Source organism: Leguminivora glycinivorella, chromosome 18 (assembly GCF_023078275.1).
Source record: "Leguminivora glycinivorella isolate SPB_JAAS2020 chromosome 18, LegGlyc_1.1, whole genome shotgun sequence".
Classification (NCBI taxonomy): Eukaryota; Metazoa; Arthropoda; class Insecta; order Lepidoptera; family Tortricidae; genus Leguminivora; species Leguminivora glycinivorella.
The window spans coordinates 18,924,250-18,942,840 of record NC_062988.1 but is presented as its reverse complement, the minus strand read 5'-3'; the positions used below and the strand labels follow the sequence as shown (position 1 = coordinate 18,942,840).

Here is an 18,591-nt window from a genome sequence, read left to right as displayed (position 1 = left end):
TTCATAAAGAAATAAAAGAGTTATGATTTTTTTTCTCAAAAATAAATAGTTTTTTGGCTCTCCTGAAAAATCGTGTTTTGTCCCTTACGCCCTTTGAGCCTACGGTCATCGATATGATTAAAAAATATGAAAAAAATCACAAAAGTAGAACTTTATAAAGACTTTCTAGGAAAATTGTTTTGAACTTGATAGGTTCAGTAGTTTTTGAGAAAAATACGGAAAACTACGGAACCCTACCCTGAGCGTGGCCCGACACGCTCTTGGCCGGTTTTATTTACGTACTAGTGCGTGAAGTGGTTCATTTCTTGTTAGGTCGAAACTTCGGAGGGCCATCTGTACTGAAATTCGTCGTACGATACACGTGCGAAAAGGAAATTCGTACTTCCTCTTTTCCCCACTTGTGTCGTAATGTACTATTACTGAACAAGAACGTTGTTGACACCATTCTTTAAAATTTACATGTCTCGTGTAACTGGAGCGAAATTACGAACGATTAATTTAAAATTATAATTAACTTAGGAAGTTAATTGTGACCGTCTCCCGTCAAATACAACGAGGAATTGCAACAAGATGGTGCCGTCAGAATAATAATTAGGATGGTCATATTCGTATTAAGACATTGGAGTTCTTATTGTATTTCTCACATTTTTGTATACAACTCGTGGAAATTCTACAGGCATGTGAAAAAAAGTACATTCAGCTATAAAAGCTAGTACCAAAATTTTTTCCTAACTTTGTTTCCGAGCAACACGACATCACTACTGGCCCCGTAGCCGAATGGCATTTCTCCGACGCGAAACGAAAACGAAACGCCGCGAAGTCTGTCTCTGTCGCGCCAATACGCATGAGCGATAGAGATAGATATCTACTAGCGTTTCGTTTCGTGAGCGTTTCGTGAGTGTTTGTGCCATTCGGCTACGCACTCAGAACGCTTTACCACCCCACCACTATGTATTTAATATCGAGGTGCAACTACAAATGTATTTAAGATAAAAAAGTAGGTAGGTACACTTCCGGAACCGAGACTTGAACCCGCACCCATTCCCTATCCCACCCAATTCCATCCATCCATTGTCCGTACATTTGCACGACAATCGTTGACGCTACATGGCGACCGAAACGCAGTCTGTCTCTGTCGCGCAACTGTAGAAAAGTGACAGAGAGAGCTATAGCTACGACACGCTTATGAAGCGTAAGCGATTATGGCTTTGGCTACGTACAACGTACCCTGGACTGCACAAAATAATAAACGCGAACGAGATTCCTTATCAATATAACACTTTAAGTTCTCGCGCTTTGTACACATATTTAAAGTCACATACAGGTCGAACGCGATTAATTAACATTATTTTACCTTTTTTCCCAACGTTTCGGCCAGGTTGCACTGGCCGTGGTCGCGGAAGACTCACCACGACCACGACCGCGACCACGGCCAGTGCAACCTGGCCGAAACGTTGGGAAAAAAGGTAAAATAATGTTAATTAATCGCGTTCGACCTGTATGTGACTTTAAATATTCCTTATCAAATCAAGATCACATTTTTATTCCGAATCAGCCCTCGCTCAAGTTTTTCACGTAAATTAAAAACGCGACCCTCGCGAGTAATTATTAAACAACTGAGGAAAATTTCTGGATGGCAGTAATTAAATCATGTCCTTTGCCTTTGGGGCTGTATTAAAAATTACAAGGGTCCTGCGTTACTAATGGCTTGAGGACGTTTGACTTGCGAGCGGCGAATTTTCTACGCGAGGGTTTTGTGTTAGAGAAGCGAGATGTTTTAAGATAGATTATGCATTTTTTACTAGCATGATTTAGTGTCACACTGCTGGGCAAAGGCCACCCCTTGCTTCTTTTACTCAAAAATCCTGTTATCAGCTTATTTTTATGTCTAGATATAATTAAATTAAAACGGGACTTAATCGCGTAAAACTTACGTTTATATTTAACCCGACGTTTCGGACATGACATTACGTCCGTGGTCACGGGTAGACTGACTGGGAGTTGTATCAACATCTTCTAGCTGTACGAGTTTTTCGAACTACCCGCACTTGATTGTCATCAGTCACTTTTACGCTAGGGTTGCCACTCTGCCTACATACAACACTCACGACATCCGATGGTATGGGACCGGAAGTTTTCTCACGTTTACACTTGCTAATCACTGGATTCCACGAAGATGAAATCCCTTGCCCTTTATTTTGATTGAAATTACGATGTTTCCTGATTTCAATCCGTAAAATCCAGTGATTAGCAAGTGTAAACGTGAGAAAACTTCCGGTGCCATACCATCGGATGTCGTGACGTGAGTGTTGTATGTAGGCAGAGTGGCAACCGTAGCGTAAAAGTGACTGATGACAATCAAGTGCGGGTGGTTCGAAAAACTCGTACAGCTAGAAGATGTTGATACAACTCCCAGTCAGTCTACCTGTGACCAAGGACGTAATGTCATGTCCGAAACGTCGGGTTAAATATTAACTTAAGTTTTACGCGATTAAGTCCCGTTTTAATTTAATAATATGAGTGAATATCGTGTTAGTTTAAATTAATATATGTCTAGCTATAATATGGAATAATCTGGATAAGCGTCTGAGTTATCCCGCCATCTCTTTTTCGGTCAGCCTGAACCTCGGCCTGTTCCCTCTTGATTATGTGTATATTTTAGAAAAAATATATACATCCTCTAAGAGTCTCTAGACATTGTTTACGTCAATAATACGTTGTTAAAAATGTAATTGCCAATAGTCAGACCATTATAAGGTTATATTCTAATTGTGGAAACATAGTTCAACTAACCGCAACTTACTTTTAAATAGTATACTCTCAATGTTATTTGAAACCATAAAACTGCTGCTAATCTACTCTAGAGTAATCATTACCTAATCCATTTCCATTTCCATCAATTCCTAATTTTAAACTACATATATATTTATAACTACGAGTGTACGGAAGCCTCTATAAAATAAAAGATTAAAAAGAACTATATACATATTTCTTTGGTCGGTAAATTCAGAAATAAACTGCACGAGATAAAAATATTTAGTCGTATCCTTGTTTGTATGTAAGGTATAATACTTGTAAAATGGAATGGGAAAAATGTAAGATGATCGAATCCGGAAACGTTTTCTTCAAGTATCTAATTTATCACATCGCTGTTTCTTGCAACCCGGTGCGTTGCCATGGTGACGGGAGGATGCGGAGATGTCAGTTGCCCGTCAGATCGGCGGATAAGGGCGACAGAGAGAAATGGGACGGGTGGAGGTTACTTGCGGATTAGATGGAGCAATGCAATCCGGTCAACATACAAGGGTTTCTTTCTATATTTTAATTGACAACGTGACGGAAACGCCGAAACCGTTCCATTGGGATTTCTGTGTATTTTTATTGTCTTGAAATACTTTAAAATTTCATAGGTTAACATTTTTTTGGGTTTTAAGGCGCTCACTGACATTCAGTCCGCCTGGCGTGAGCTGGCGCGCGCTCAGTGAGCCGCGTAACAGAACGGCCGTTTAAATATTTAAATTTAACACTTTGTTGCATCCCACATTAGCATCGTGTATGTAGGTACTCCAGTTGGAAGGAAACCCAATTTCGCCTTCTAATGAAATAAAACTATGGAAACGGATTAAATCGCGTATAATGAATTTAAAATACATCCCGACGTCGACGTTTTATTTCATGAGTAACTATCGCGGTAACCGAAGACAATATTTCGCCTTCTAAGTTTACATGCGAATGTAGGTAAATCTGGTGTGTTTGTAACCTCTTTACGCTTTAACTATAAAATCGATTGAAGTGAAAAGTGAAGTATAGATAGTTTTAGGCCAAGATAAGTAAATAAAAAAAGACTGTTATTTCAGTCATTTCTTTATAGAATTTTACAAACAAAACTCTTAATCTATTATTATTTAGATTCTAATTGAGTTAGGTCTAATTGAGATCATGATATGATTTTAGTTTTTCTCAATCATCGTTATTTCACGCTGGTTAACTCGCGAAAATTATGCAAAGCGGAGTCTACGCGTAGTAATCCGTGTTCGCTCGTTCGCCAAAGGCGATGGGAAAAAAACGGACACCCAGATAGGTGAGATAGGGCAGTATGTCACGCGGATTACGCCCGTATTTGAATACGAATTGGTAATAGGGGGCGACGTTTGAAGAGCTGGAATAGTGATGTAGATTTCCGGGAAATTTAAGTCTGTTGACTGTTTAAATAAACTATGGAAAATTTTGATGACGGGTTAAGAGTTTCACCACCCGCTTTCATCCCGTGGGTGTCGTAGAAGTCGACTGTGGGAAGTGAATAGGTATGGTTAAGTTGTGGCGTAGGCGAGAGGCTGGCAACCTGTCACTGCAATGTTACAATTTTGTTTTCTTTCAACCTCTTAATTGCCAAGAATGCTACTGAAACTTGAGTAGTGTCATGTGCTTAGTTTTTTTTTTTTCATTCTAAATGGGCTTACTCTTGGCCACAGACTAGTCAAAGGCACGTGGCCTACGATGGAGTGAGCTCGCCCAGAAGATGCCTGTTCACCATTGATTTGAAGGGTTATACAGCCGCCGGAAAGTAAGGACGGAAACCGGCCGTGCATTTAAGAGTATGTATGTATTTCCCGTCACTAATCTCTCAATATCCTGTTATCGATCTGTTTGAGCACGTTTAAAGGACTCGAGCGGACTAATGACGCTCTCTGTACGCACGCTGAATAGGTATGAGTAATTGGATGGTTTATTCACAAATAGGTAAATGGAAGGCATCCTTGTAGGTACTTGAGGGAAGGATCTATTGTGAGAATTGTGTGGAGATATTTCGGCATTCTAAATTATTTATCTAATTATGTATTCAAATATCTCTACTATGACATACCTATATCATTAGGTGTGCAATTCCCGTTCAGTTTGCACATTTGGATCATGTCTCCGATTTGGATAAAAATTGGTAGGCTGATAGAGTCCCTGATGCTGAGCAAGATCCACTAGGTTTCCCAAAATGTCCTATGTAGTTTGTATGAAACTTTCCTTTTTTGTTACCAGATTTTTATACATTTTCGGTAACAAACAAGGAAAGTTTCATACAATCAATCTAGGACATTTTGGGAAACCTATTGGATCTTGCTCAGCATCAATTTTTATCCAAATCGGAGACATGATCCAAATGTACAAACTAAACGGGAATTGCTGATGTGTTACCCAAAATAATAACTATCTTCTTTTATGATACTTACTTATTTCATAAGTCCATACTCATGTTTTAATGTTTGCCTTTTTAGAGTTATTTTGTAAGTCCTGTACCGAAATACTGTTGGACCAGCCGGACAATCGTTCAGGCTGCGCGTAACAAACGCAGTCTGGCTCTGTGGCACTACTACACGATACGGTTACGAAGCATAAGCGATTGCGACGTTGACGAACCCTTGAAGTGTTGTACGAAAGACGAGGAACGAAAAAAAGAACAGTCCCTCCTTGCGTTATCCCGGCATTTGCCAGGGCTCATAGCAGCCTGGGGTCCGCTTTGACAACTAATCCCAAGATTTGGCGTAGGCACTAGTTTTACGAAAGGGACCGCTATCTGACATTCCAACCCGAAGGGTAACTAGGCCTTATTGCTGGGATTAGTCCGGTTTCCTCATGATATTTCCTTCACTAAAAAGCGACTGGCAAATAGCAAATGACATTCGCACATAAGTTTTGAAAAACTCATTGGTACGAGCCGAGGTTCAACCCCTGGATCGAAAGTCGCACGCTCTTACCGCTAGGCCACCAGCGCTTTAACGAAAGAAATAACAGCATGATGCATGAATGTGCGAGAAGAAAAACTGCGAGAACTGGAATACGAGTTTCTAAAACAGTTTCCGGTCATGTTTGGAGGGATAGATGATAATTCTCAAGAAAAACCCTGTAGTGTACTTGTTATAAATATGAAAAATGAGTTATACGAATCATAAATTCAAATAAATCACCTGCCCGCACTTAATCGCCACTCCAGCCTGGATTTAAAGGATTTTAGTTTTCGAGATTTCTCTTATATTTTCCTCATCCTTAAAGCTAGTGATTTATATTGCGAATCTTGGAAGTCGAAACTTACCTCGCCTCAGGTTTGGCCGGACACGTATAGTGGAAATATAATAGCGACATTATAGCAGGCCGGGAAATGAGATTGCTGGCCGTATGGTGGTCTGCGGGTCGGTAGTTTAATAACAAATATTTTTAGTGCATTTTAACTTAAAAGTTAGTATATGATGGCAGTGACTTTCCTTAGGCTAATATTTTTTGTACGAATAACTATTGCCGGTGTTGGCTGGCAGTCAAAATTAATTTAAATATAGGTATTCTCTATGTGTCGTTTTGAAGCAAATTACCACGTTTCTCCTTCCAGAAGGACGCTTTCATTGGTATTCATATAATTAAATTAAACTAGGTATTCCGTACATATGGATAAAGAAATACTACCGACACGAAATCTGTGGTGTTTATTAATTTTCTTTTATCGAGTTTTGGGTTTCTATGATATAGTTGAGGATTAGTAATATTTTAATCATTAACAAGAAATTATTTCTCCACCCCATTGTTTTCAATGTTGATTAGATTACAATGTACACGTTTAACGAAAGTAATTATAACTAAATTGCCATTATACTATCATTACTTTCGCACCAAAAACACATACTTATATTTCCTTTACATCATAAACAGGTTTAACCATTTCCATCCATATTCCAACTCGCTAAGGTTCCTAAAAGGCACTTTGACTGGTCTACTCTCGAAAATGTAAAAGATTGGAAAAGTCCGTAAAAACGGTTCGTATGTAGATTTTATTGATACGATATCTCGAGGATTCTGTGAGCCCTTCGTATTAGATAAGTCTTATTGCCCCTTTGGCGCGTTTCGGGCCCGACCTAGGGTTGCCAGTCACTATTTTCTTTTTCGTTATTTCTCTTTTATGCTTCCTAGAGCTTGCGAATGCGACTGACATGTGACCTTCCAACGCTGAGGGTAAACTAGGCAATATTGAAATTATTTCGATTTTATCACAGTATTTTCGTACACTGAACAGCGACTGGTAAATATGAAATGACACTCGACTCGATGAATAAAAATCACGAACATAAATTAATATTATAATTTTCAACAAGCAGAAAAGTCTGCAAACAATGTTATTATGTATACCTTGTACTTTTGGCACTTGAAAAAAGTGTAAACAAACCGGAGCCGTCAAATTTGACAGATCAAGGGATAGTGAACCTTTTAAGGCCAGAAACCTTTTCCTGTAAAATTTAGCTTAAAACCAATATTTCGTAAGTCATAATTATTCGTTGGTAAAGTTCGGGAGAAAAGGGGAATGGTATTTTATTTTTTACATTTTCCTTCATAATTCTTTTTATTTTCCACTACAATAAAATTATAAAAAATAGTTTTGATATGTACAATTTGAGCTCTTTCTAACGATACTCCACTTGACCTAGTAACTTGACATTTACAGTTTGTCCCCCTTCCATTTTGGCCATTTTCTATAATTAATATAGTTAATAGTTTCAGCTTGTAGAGGTTTAAAATGTTCATAACTGTTCCAAATTTCAAATCGATAGCGTAAGTAGTTCTCGAGATACTTAGAAATGTGACAGACATACAGACGGACAGAGCGTCGCGATAAGAGTTCCTTTTGTACCTTTTTGGTACGGAACCCTAAAAACATAAATATAACAATCATCAACACAAATATCGAACTCGGAACAGATGATGATGATGATGATTGATAACAAGCAATGGCAAATGAGACAGATAAAATTAAAAATCGCGTTAGGTGAACCTTTATATTTTAGTAGAGTTAGTGCGTTTTCACATTATCCGATCCGATATCGGATGTAGGACCGATATCCCATACATTACAGGCGCCATCTTGGATTTTTCCATCGAAATCCTTCCGACATCCGATATCGGATCGGATAATGTGAAACCGGAGTTACACCCAGATTAAAATGCAACCATGAGTTTTAAACCTCTGCAAAATTAGGTACTTTTTGGTTGATGATTCCCTGAAGAAAATAATAATATTCATTAAATGTAATGACGATATGTTTGTATTCGTGAAGGTGTATACGTTTCGTAAAATAAACGAAATTACATATTAGTGGAATGAAATAGAAAATAGTAGTGAGTTCAATTATTTTTAAATAGAGAAAAAATATCAGGAACCAAACGTTACCTAATAAACAACCCTCAAATTTGACAGCTCAGGTTTGTTTACACTTTTTTCAAGTGCCAAAAGTACAATTATAGGTACAATACAATAAATATAAAAGTGTATCGATGATCCAGCGCTCGGCTAACGCCTCATAATATAAGTATACATAGTCAGTGAATCTTTCCACCACATAGATCAAACCCCTAGCGACATCTACCGCAAGAATGTTACTTAGGTATATCACTTTGAATTTATTCGTTATAGCATTAGTCCGACAACAACAGAAAAGCGACATTAATTTTTGTAAGACGAATAACGCTCTAGGATATAAAGGCCCTAATAAGATAAGATAAGATAAGATAAGATAATCATTTATTTGTTTGCTACAATACACACCAAAATTAAACAACTAATAATAATAATAATAGTTAATAGACTATGGGGCCGTGCCAAAATTATCCCATAAGTGACAATGAGAAAAAGGTAATTTTAAGATATCTCTTTATAAAACGCACCTTCCTTATACTGAGCCCTAAGGCTCCAGAAACGAGACATCTCTCGTATTGCACGATTGTTGCCAACCCTAGCCAACGCCAACATTTTTGTACGGCGAAATCAATCGAGTGCGTCGCGAGATTCCTTTGCGATACTGCTGTTACCGTAATGATTGTACGAGATTATGTAATCCTGGTACTTTTGAATCCCTTTCAGACGTATTTATTTCACAATTACGCTTTTTATCTTCTTCTTCGTTCATTAGAAAATGAATTCTTTTTGCGTCATTACACTCATTACTTTACGTATTCTTTTGTTGCAATGTAGATGTTAAAATAAATGTTCCAAAAAATACTAACATTTTTTTCTGTATCTTAGGTACCTTATCAATTCTACATTTTAAACCTCTCCTCATTAGACGTATACTGACGGGGTACCGTGATCACCTTTTTGATTTTTGTCGAGCTCCCGATATTTCGACGCAGGCAATAAGTCTAATGAAAATAACCGTGGATTATTCAAAACTTACCTCTCCTCATGTTACGTACCTATATTATCATTGTTTTGATCAATTTAGGCACTGGTCCCACCGCGAGCTAGTAAGCTATGAGCTATCGGCTATAAAAACGAACAAAAGATAATCACCCCCGTGCAAATAAAAGAGACACGGCGATGTTTATAGTTACTCGCCCAGCTATGAGCTATCAAAATCGCCGTGTCTCTTTTATTTACACGGGAGTGCTTATCTTTTGTTCGTTTTATAGCCGATAGCTCATAGCTTACTAGCTCGCGGTGGGACCAGTGCCTTAGTGTGATAGCGCAGGATCGGGGCAGGTGGCAATCTCTCGTTTCGGAGGCCAAGGTTCACTTTGGATCACTGAGCCAAAATAGTTAGTTGGTTGATCAATTTAGTTACTTGTAGTTTGCCTGAATAAACCAATTAAGTAAGTCAATTAACTTCATCTTTATTAGGTAGTTTACATGTACGATAATTATGTTATCAAACTATCAAATTTCTGAAACTATAATATTCGGCCTACACTACAGTAATAACATTTTACGCCTATTACTTCTCTCATCTTTTAGTTAATTGGACCAGAGCCCTAAGGGATAACTTGGCAATCTTGGCATTTATATAATTATTAGTACCGAATATTGGCAGAATAAATTATAAAAAGTTTAGACTGACTTTAGACTTAGGGTACATTTGAATATCTTAATGACGTCGATGGCATTTCTCTCAGATTTAAAAATTAAAAAAAAATTATAAAAATATGATTAATGTATGATATTCAGTCCTATATCTTAAGTATGTTTATTTGTCAACAGGCCGTGGTCCTGCCTCCGCTGGCGCGGTGGCCGCACGAGAACGGGTTCACGTTCACCACGTGGTTCCGGCTGGACCCCATCAACTCGGTCAACATTGAGCGCGAGAAGCCCTACCTTTACTGGTGAGTCACAGTTTTGCTGGCTGTATCCTCTACTGGTGAGTCACAGTTTTGCTGGCTGTATTCTTTACTGGTGAGTCACAGTTTTGCTGGCTGTATCCTTTACTGGTGAGTCACAGTTTTGCTGGCTGTATCCTTTACTGGTGAGTCACAGTTTTACTGGCTGTATCCTTTACTGGTGAGTCACAGTTTTGCTGGCTGTATCCTCTACTGGTGAGTCACAGTTTTGCTGGCTGTATCCTTTACTGGTGAGTCACAGTTTTGCTGGCTGTATCCTTTACTGGTGAGTCACAGTTTTGCTGGCTGTATCCTTTACTGGTGAGTCACAGTTTTTCTGGCTGTATCCTTTACTGGTGAGTCACAGTTTTGCTGGCTGTATCCTTTACTGGTGAGTCACAGTTTTGCTGGCTGCACATTAGAGGAGACTGTCCAGCAGGGTTAGCACATTGCCGCGTGAGTATGTCGCCGCGAGATAGACTACCCGTCCTTATGTCATTAATACAGTTAGAAGAAAACGTGTCACATATCTCACGGCGACATACTCTCACGGAAATCATGTGCCAGGCTTACTGAGTCCTTTATAGTGTCTCGTCTCGATACGCTCCGGCCGGACCCAATCGGAGAAGAGTAAGTGTGATGCGACCAGGATAACCTCCACATTCCTCGCGTACAAATTTTTGTACATATTCTCAAATTTATTTTGAACTTTTATTAAGGTGTTCCCCTTGCGCAATGACATGGGGTTCTTCAAGAAGGAAGTTTAGGGTTCTTAAAGGTCGGCAACGCATAAGTGACTCCCCTGATGTTGCTTATGTCCATGGGCGGCGATGACTGCTTTCCATCAGGCGGCTCGTCTGCTCGTTTGCTGCCTATTTCATAAAAAAAAAATTACAAAAGGTTCCAAATTCAAAAACAAAACAACTGCTTGGACTCAGGCACTACACTTATTCGCGGCCTGTCTTGGAGACTCGCGATAAATGTGTATATTACATATTACAAATTTCTCGCAGTGCATAGTGGCTATTATATATAGAAATTTGCATTGTGAATTTAACAAGTTCGACTTGTTGCGGTTTATCCGTTTAAATAAGCCAAACGTATGCTTAAAACAATATGTGTCAGGTTGTTTTTATAAAATCGACTTGTTGATTCAAATATATTGCCGATTCAAATGACAAGTAGCTTGTTGTTTGAACCAAAGAGCACGTAGGCGCTATTTTAACCAAAAAACTTGTTGAACGAACATGAAAACTGGTTGTATTTTCTCTCAGTGTGGGCACTTGTACGTGTAGACTGTCTCACTGTAGCAACACCATATTCTATGCGATGCCCAGACTTAACTGTGTTACTTTGTAAGCGCATCATGTAACATATGCGACTCTTCCAACCAACAAGTCCAACAGCATTTCAATTCACACTGAAAAAGCAAAAAAAAAACCAGCGAACAGAAAACTCTCGTGTTAAAATTTTTAACACGAGAGTTTTCTGTTCGCTGGTTCTTTTTTTGCTTTTTTTGCTTTAACTTAAAAACGTTTTTCTTTTTAACCCCCGACGCAAAAACGACGGGGTGTTATAAGTTTGACGTGTCTGTCTGTCTGTTTGTCTGTCTGTCTGTGTGTGTGTCTGTCTGTGGCATCATAGCTCCCGAACGGACGAACCGATTTAGATTTAGTTTTTTTTGTCTGAAAGCTGAGTTAGTCGGGGTTTTTTTCAAAATTTTAATATTTTGTTTAAAACTTTTTTCACTTTTGTTGAACTGCCCGATGACACTGCCGGATTGTTCCAGCTTCAAGACGAGTAAAGGCGTGGGGTACACGGCGCACTTCGTCGGCAACTGCCTCGTGCTGACCTCCATGAAGGTGCGGGGGAAGGGGTTCCAGCACTGTGTCAAATACGAGTTCCAGCCCAGGAGGTAAGACAACAATATGTTTTTATACACCTTGGCCTGAATAACCACCAATATTTTAACCACGCGTTTTTGATGTAAAAAGAAGCAAATAACATTACATATACATATATGAATTTAGTAATTTTTGGAAAAAAAAATGTATTGTTTTCGAATATCAGTAAATTAGTATGACAAGGACTAGAACACCACTATGGTGTAAACTTCAGTCAAAAAAATTATATTTTACCTGAGTTGTGATTTAAAACAGTTTTAGAGAAAGATGTAATTATCTTCTAAATCTAAGTTCAATCTCGATAATTTAATAATGACATTATAGTCTCTAAATGTGGTCAGGAATTCACTGTTAAAATCTTTCGGTTTATGCCGGCCCACGTTGTATAAATAACGTCATCATCATCGTCGTCCACACCGTATCCGGCTATGGCGACTCCTTGTTAGTCCATGTGGTCTGAGGTTTGGTTTTGGTGGGCTCTTAAATGACTCGCAAAACCGAACTTGGTTTGAATAACGTAGGTAGGTAGACACAGAATCCTTCTTGTCCGACGAAAATGTCACAAATCACATTGCCCTTAGACCTGTTAAGGAACAATGGCACTGATCATCATCCTCCTTGCGTTATCCCGGCATTTGCCGCGGCTCTTGGGAGCCTGGGGGCCACTGTGACAACTAATCCCAAGATTTTTCGTAGGCACTAGTTATACGAATGCGACTGCCATCTGACCTTCCAACCCAAAGGGTAACTAGGCTTTATTGAATTAGTCCGGTTTCCTTACGATGTTTTTTCTTCACCGAGAAGCCACTGGCAAATATCAAATGACATTTCGCACATAAAGTTCCGAAAAACTCATTGGTACGAGCCGGGGTTCCCGCGACCTCTGGATTGAAAGTCGCATGCTTTTACAACACCAACAACAGTAACAATACCAACAACAATGTCTCCGATATCTAGTTTAAATTGTTGTAATAATCAATGCCATTCGTCAAATAAACGCCGTTTAGTTTAATCCCATCAATAATATCGTCACTACTTTGACAAAATCTCGTATCTCACACTGCTCCTCAAAGTTAAAACGCAGTAAGTCTATATGCATTCCATACATACTTACTTCAATTTTCTTTTCATTGGCAGACGAAGATACAAGTTTTTTTTAAAGTAGTGACGATATGTATTACTTATATCAATTATCATTACGACAGAGCCTGATAACGTAGCGTAAAGTAAACCAGCTCAACTGGACACAAGTCACACAAGTGAAAGGTGCGACGCAAGCGCAACTACTTACCTTGAACGCGTTTATTGTGATCGAGAAATTCGTCCGCTCTCACACAGGGGGCGTAGCTCAGATGGTAGAGCGCTCGCTTAGCATGCGAGAGGTACGGGGATCGATACCCCGCGCCTCCAACGGTTACTTTTTGGCGAAATTAAAAAAAAATGAAAATTTTAAAGAAAGTCATTGCGATTAAAATTTAAAATGTTAATTTTTTAATTTCCGCTATCTTAAAGTTGTCTGGAAGAGATCACTCTTTATCGATAAAACCGCCTGTTGTTAGTTTGTGTTGCTACTTTCCTAAGTAACTATTGCTGTATTCAATTGAGGCGTGCAATAAAGAGTATTTGTATGGTAGTCTCCTGTAGGAATCTAATTGGAATTCAGTCATATACTTGCTAGAAACATTTTTATTTATATTTCCTCTCCATGCAACTGCGTTAGCTACTGCTACAGCAGGGCTAGCACATAATTGGCGCGACTGTATCTCACAGCGACGTCGATCACACGTCTTTTTCTAATAGGCTAGTTTCCTACTAGTCAAATCAGCTTCTTTTTAAGAACTGTCAGAACGATTTGCTAATCAATTCTATGAAATACTGAGGAGTGACGTCACAGTCAATTCATTACTTTATATCTTTCTCTTTGACTTAAATAGAGATTATGATTAAACATGACTACTGTCCATATTTTTCTTCTAATTATGTGGTGCTTTATTTCGTGCACTGCATAAGATATTTTATTACAGGAAACTAACTAGCCTATTGTATTATCGCGCGCAACTTACTCGCGCACCAATCGTGCTAGCCTTGAACCTTTATTGTAATTAAGAATTTCGTCAACTCTCACACCGGGGGCGTAGCTCAGATGGTAGAGCGCTCGCTTAGCATGCGAGAGGTACGGGGATCGATACCCCGCGCCTCCAACGGTTACTTTTTAGTAAAATAAAAAAAATACCTACCTTACTAATATTTTTGTAAAGAGTGCTGAGATAAGCAGGTGAAATTTTATCCAATAGAAATCTGACTGTGTTTCAGTCATATTAGAATTCTTCGTTATTATTCATAAGTATAACAGTAATTTAATTAACTAATTACCGATTATTTATTTTGCCGTCAATTCCTACGTATACAACCCCAACACAGTACTACAATCATAGAAGTAGGATGACAAAGAACTGTCGAATATCAAAAGTGAGACCAAAACTGGACCAATTTCAAGTGTCATTGGGAGTATTAAATTCAAAAATGATGTGTAATAACGTGAATAATTTGCTTTTCTAACTGTTTAATCGAAACGGAAATCACCCACTGTATCCTCTAAATACAACTATTTGTACTGAAAGGTCCGATTAATCCGTTAACTTAAATTGAATAGGCCGCTAGCGGCCGCTGCCTATCATCAAAAATGGTCACGTTTTTTTATTTGTAGTCTGCCTCTTTTCCACTTATAAGGTGATCATATACGTGACAGCTTCACTTTTGCACACTTCAGCAGTCTTTAAGCGTAAGCGAAATGAGGTCTGTGACTAGTTCAATACAATACTACAAACTAACATATTATTATTATTTTGCAACGGATTCTATTGAATTGACGATGCGTATGACTATTTTCAGTTAACAGTTTCAAATATCTATCCTTTGAACACCAAAAGTCAATTTCTGTCCAACTTCACTTCTGCATTGATAATTTTACGTTGATCTAAGCACTATAGATCTGGAAATTAAGGAAAATTTTAATTTAATATCTGTCGAAATCAAAAGTAACTAAGGTACAGCGGGGAAAATCCCGACTGGGGGGCAAATATAACTGATCCATTTTTTTCATGTTTTACAATACTTTCATTATTAAATAGAGTGTCCACCGCTTATACTTGGTAGGCGTGTTCAGTGGATACAAATGTAGAACTCAACATCATAGTGTAATAATGGAGAAAATTTCCAGTCAAGATTTGCCCCGCTTTACCTTATAAGTATGTATTGTAATCAGCTGCGGCCAGACAATACTAGTATATTAACAATAATTAAAAAGCATTGTGTCTCATAATTATATCAATATCAACCAGAACAGGGCTTCTAGCCAAAAGTACAAACGTTAACGCACCGCGGGGAACGATACGCAACTTGATCTGTCGTACCTGGGTACGTAGCCAAATGCACAAAACGCTCACGATAATATCATTATCTAACTATATCGCTCTTCCGTATTGTCGTGAAAGAGCCAAACTGCGTTGCGTTCGGCGTCTAGCGTCATCAACTATCATTCGGCTAAGCCGACAGGAACGTCAACGGTTAACGTGTTGTTCTCTTGCTTAGATGGCCAAGCGAAAGTAAATCGCCTACTGCGTACGCGCCTTGACTTATTACATCGATACCGATAATTTCGTCAACTATATCACAGGGGGCGTAGCTCAGATGGTAGAGCGCTCGCTTAGCATGCGAGAGGTACGGGGATCGATACCCCGCGCCTCCAACGGTCTCTTTTTGGAAGTGTTGTCAAAATTGAACAAGATTTTTTTTTTGAAAAAATTAACTTGTTGGAAAAAACCACAATTTTGAGGAAACTGATGGTAAAGCGCTTCAAAGGTCTCTTTTTGCTCCAGTTCTTTTTTTTGGTTCGCTAACTCACGCACAAATCGATTGCATCAATCAAAGAAGTTTGACAGAAACGAAATTGGCAGGGGAGAGAAAATTATATCTGTACGTTTAATTAATGTTATCTATGTAGCGCTGAAGTGGTGTAGCCTGAAATATTTTCGTTAAGTAAGTCATAGTTTGCTTTTGAAACTAATTTACAGTTCTATTTCAACCAAGGACCATACACTGTGTTTTTTTTGTTTTCCGTTAAATTCGACATGTCGTTAGGTACGTTATCAGGAACCACCCTGTATATCACTTTTAGTTAAATTCGCAAAAAAAAAATTTTCATCGTTTTCATACATAATAAATAAATGAATTAATTAGTGTGAGAGACCCTTAACAATAATATTCAAGTTAGTGTCAAGTGATTGACGGCACATGTCAAAACAAATAACATTGGGAAGTGGTAAAGGCTGCCAGACACGTGTTCAGTAATTATTTTTATTTTTTCAATAACTCGATAACCATATAAGAGTTAAGATGCTAGTTTCTTAGAGAAATTGATTGTATTTGATCTAAAGAACCATCCCTTAAAGTTAACGGAATTCAATAAAAACAGGTTGTATAATACGGGACAGACAAAGCACACACAAAAAAACCGGCCAAGAGCGTGTCTGCCCACGCTCAGTGTAGGGTTCCGTAGTTTTTCGTATTTTTCTCAAAAACTACTGAACCTATCAAGTTCAAAACAATTTTCCTAGAAAGTCTTTATAAATTTCTACTTTTGTGAGTTTTTTCATATTTATTAAACATATGGTTCAAAAGTTATCGCGGGGGGGGACGCAACTTTTTTTTTCCTTTAGGAGCGATTATTTCCGAAAGTATTAATATTATCAAAAAACGATCTTAGTAAACCCTTAGTCATTTTTAAATACCTATCTAACAATATATCACAAGTTGGGGTTGGAATGAAAAAAAATATCAGCCTCCACTTTACAACCAGTACCTATTTGGAATATAATATTTTCCATTTTTTAGTTTTTATAAGTTTTAGGCTGAAAACTAGATGGCGCTGTTTCGCAGCCTGGAAGTGGCCAAAAACATATTTTCCAGAAATATTTTTGCGTGTTTTTATTTTTTACAAGAACAAAATTTGTTCTGATTCAAAATGATAAGTATTAAAATAAAGAATATCATGATATCACGTCAATACACATTTTGAAAAAAAAATGAGGTACGATTCTTAGTATGGAGACTTTAAATCCTATATACGAGTAAATTATCCTTGATTTCAACGAAGTAATTAAGCGAGAGGCTGGCACCTGTCACTGCAATGATACGATACAATACAATACAAATCCACTTTATTGCACAACCTCAGAAATTTACATAGGAACACACATATTACAATAAATTTTATTACAGAGGTAAACAACAGGCGGCCTTATCGCTAAAGAGCGATCTCTTCCAGGCAACCAATCCAGGCAGGCAGGGATACAATTCGTTTTCTTTCAACCTTTTAATTTCCAATAGTTGCACTGAAACTTGAGTAAGTTTCATGTGCTCTGCGATGCGATGCTAATAGATGTGTTTTCACCCTTACCTTATGGTCCTTATGTAATAGGATTCTGTATTTTGTGTCGTGTTTTTGTATTCTAATTTTCTATGTACCTATATTACAAAATCCTTCACAAAAATAATACAAGTAGACGTTTCTTCAACGCAAGCTACCGTGCCTTACAATAGCTCGACCGTGGAGCAAGTTTGATTCAAATCGCATAGTTCCGAGTAGTTCTTGTTTGAGTTGCGCCGTCATTGTATGGGAGCCTTCTTCCGCCGGACCGGCAGCTCTGAAATTGAGCAGTTAGGGACATTTCCATTCTGTATTTCCGTTACCAGAGTAGGTCTGAATAAGAGTGGAGTGTATATATAACAGCAGTTCCTAAAAAGTTTGTACAAAAATTAAGGAAAAAGTTAAATTTGTTTTAATTATTCCTATTTTGTTACCAGATTTTTTGATGAATTGAGATTTTAGTAAGTTTTATTTCGTCGTTAGGTTAATTATAGCAATTATCCTGTATATATCTACGAAAGTCGACTTACATTACTAAATGTTAGTAACAAAATAGGATCAATGAAAATTTGCTGATGTGGCTATGAACAAACTTTTTGAGAACTGCTCATAATCATGCGTCGAGTTAAACTCAAATATATGTTCTAAGGAAAAGGAACCGAGGTCTCCAGTGCCCAAGCTTTAATCTAACCAACGTGCAGGGTCTTTTGCTATCAAAACACGTCACGCGCAGCGGGGCGGGGCGTGCGACGTGCATGACAAACAATTGAAGCTCATTCATACAAGTGTCTCGAGTCCACGTTGCATAAGGTCCACGCGGGCCCTATAGGACATTCTAGGACATTCTTACACAGATTGACTGAGTCCCACGGTAAGCTCAAGAAGGCTTGTGTTGTGGGTACTCAGACAACGATATATATAATATACAAATACTTATATACATAGAAAACATCCATGATTTAGGAACAAGTATCTGTGTTCAACTTACAAATAATTGCCCTTACAGAGTCTCCACCCACTAGGCCACACGGGTCTATATTGGTCTTCATTGTATCGGTTTTCCTATATTAAATCTTATGGAGTAAAGTACAATGTATTTGTAACAACTGTGCCACTCCTCGTAGCTTGTACAGTCAACCA

General features: G+C 38.2%; 1 protein-coding gene and 3 non-coding genes across 4 annotated transcripts in view; all 4 read left to right on the top strand.

Annotated features, from left to right (window-relative positions):
- Nucleotides 1-18,591, top strand: part of LOC125235751 (neurobeachin-like) — a 462,438-nt gene that overhangs the window by 76,742 nt on the left and 367,105 nt on the right. The window contains 2 exon segments of the mRNA XM_048142334.1: nt 10,004-10,125; nt 11,909-12,034. Coding sequence (XP_047998291.1) covers nt 10,004-10,125; nt 11,909-12,034 — 248 coding nt within the window.
- Trnaa-agc lies at nt 13,361-13,433 on the top strand. The gene has a single exon. It is a non-coding gene; the product is annotated as a tRNA-Ala (tRNA).
- Trnaa-agc lies at nt 14,152-14,224 on the top strand. The gene has a single exon. It is a non-coding gene; the product is annotated as a tRNA-Ala (tRNA).
- Trnaa-agc lies at nt 15,699-15,771 on the top strand. The gene has a single exon. It is a non-coding gene; the product is annotated as a tRNA-Ala (tRNA).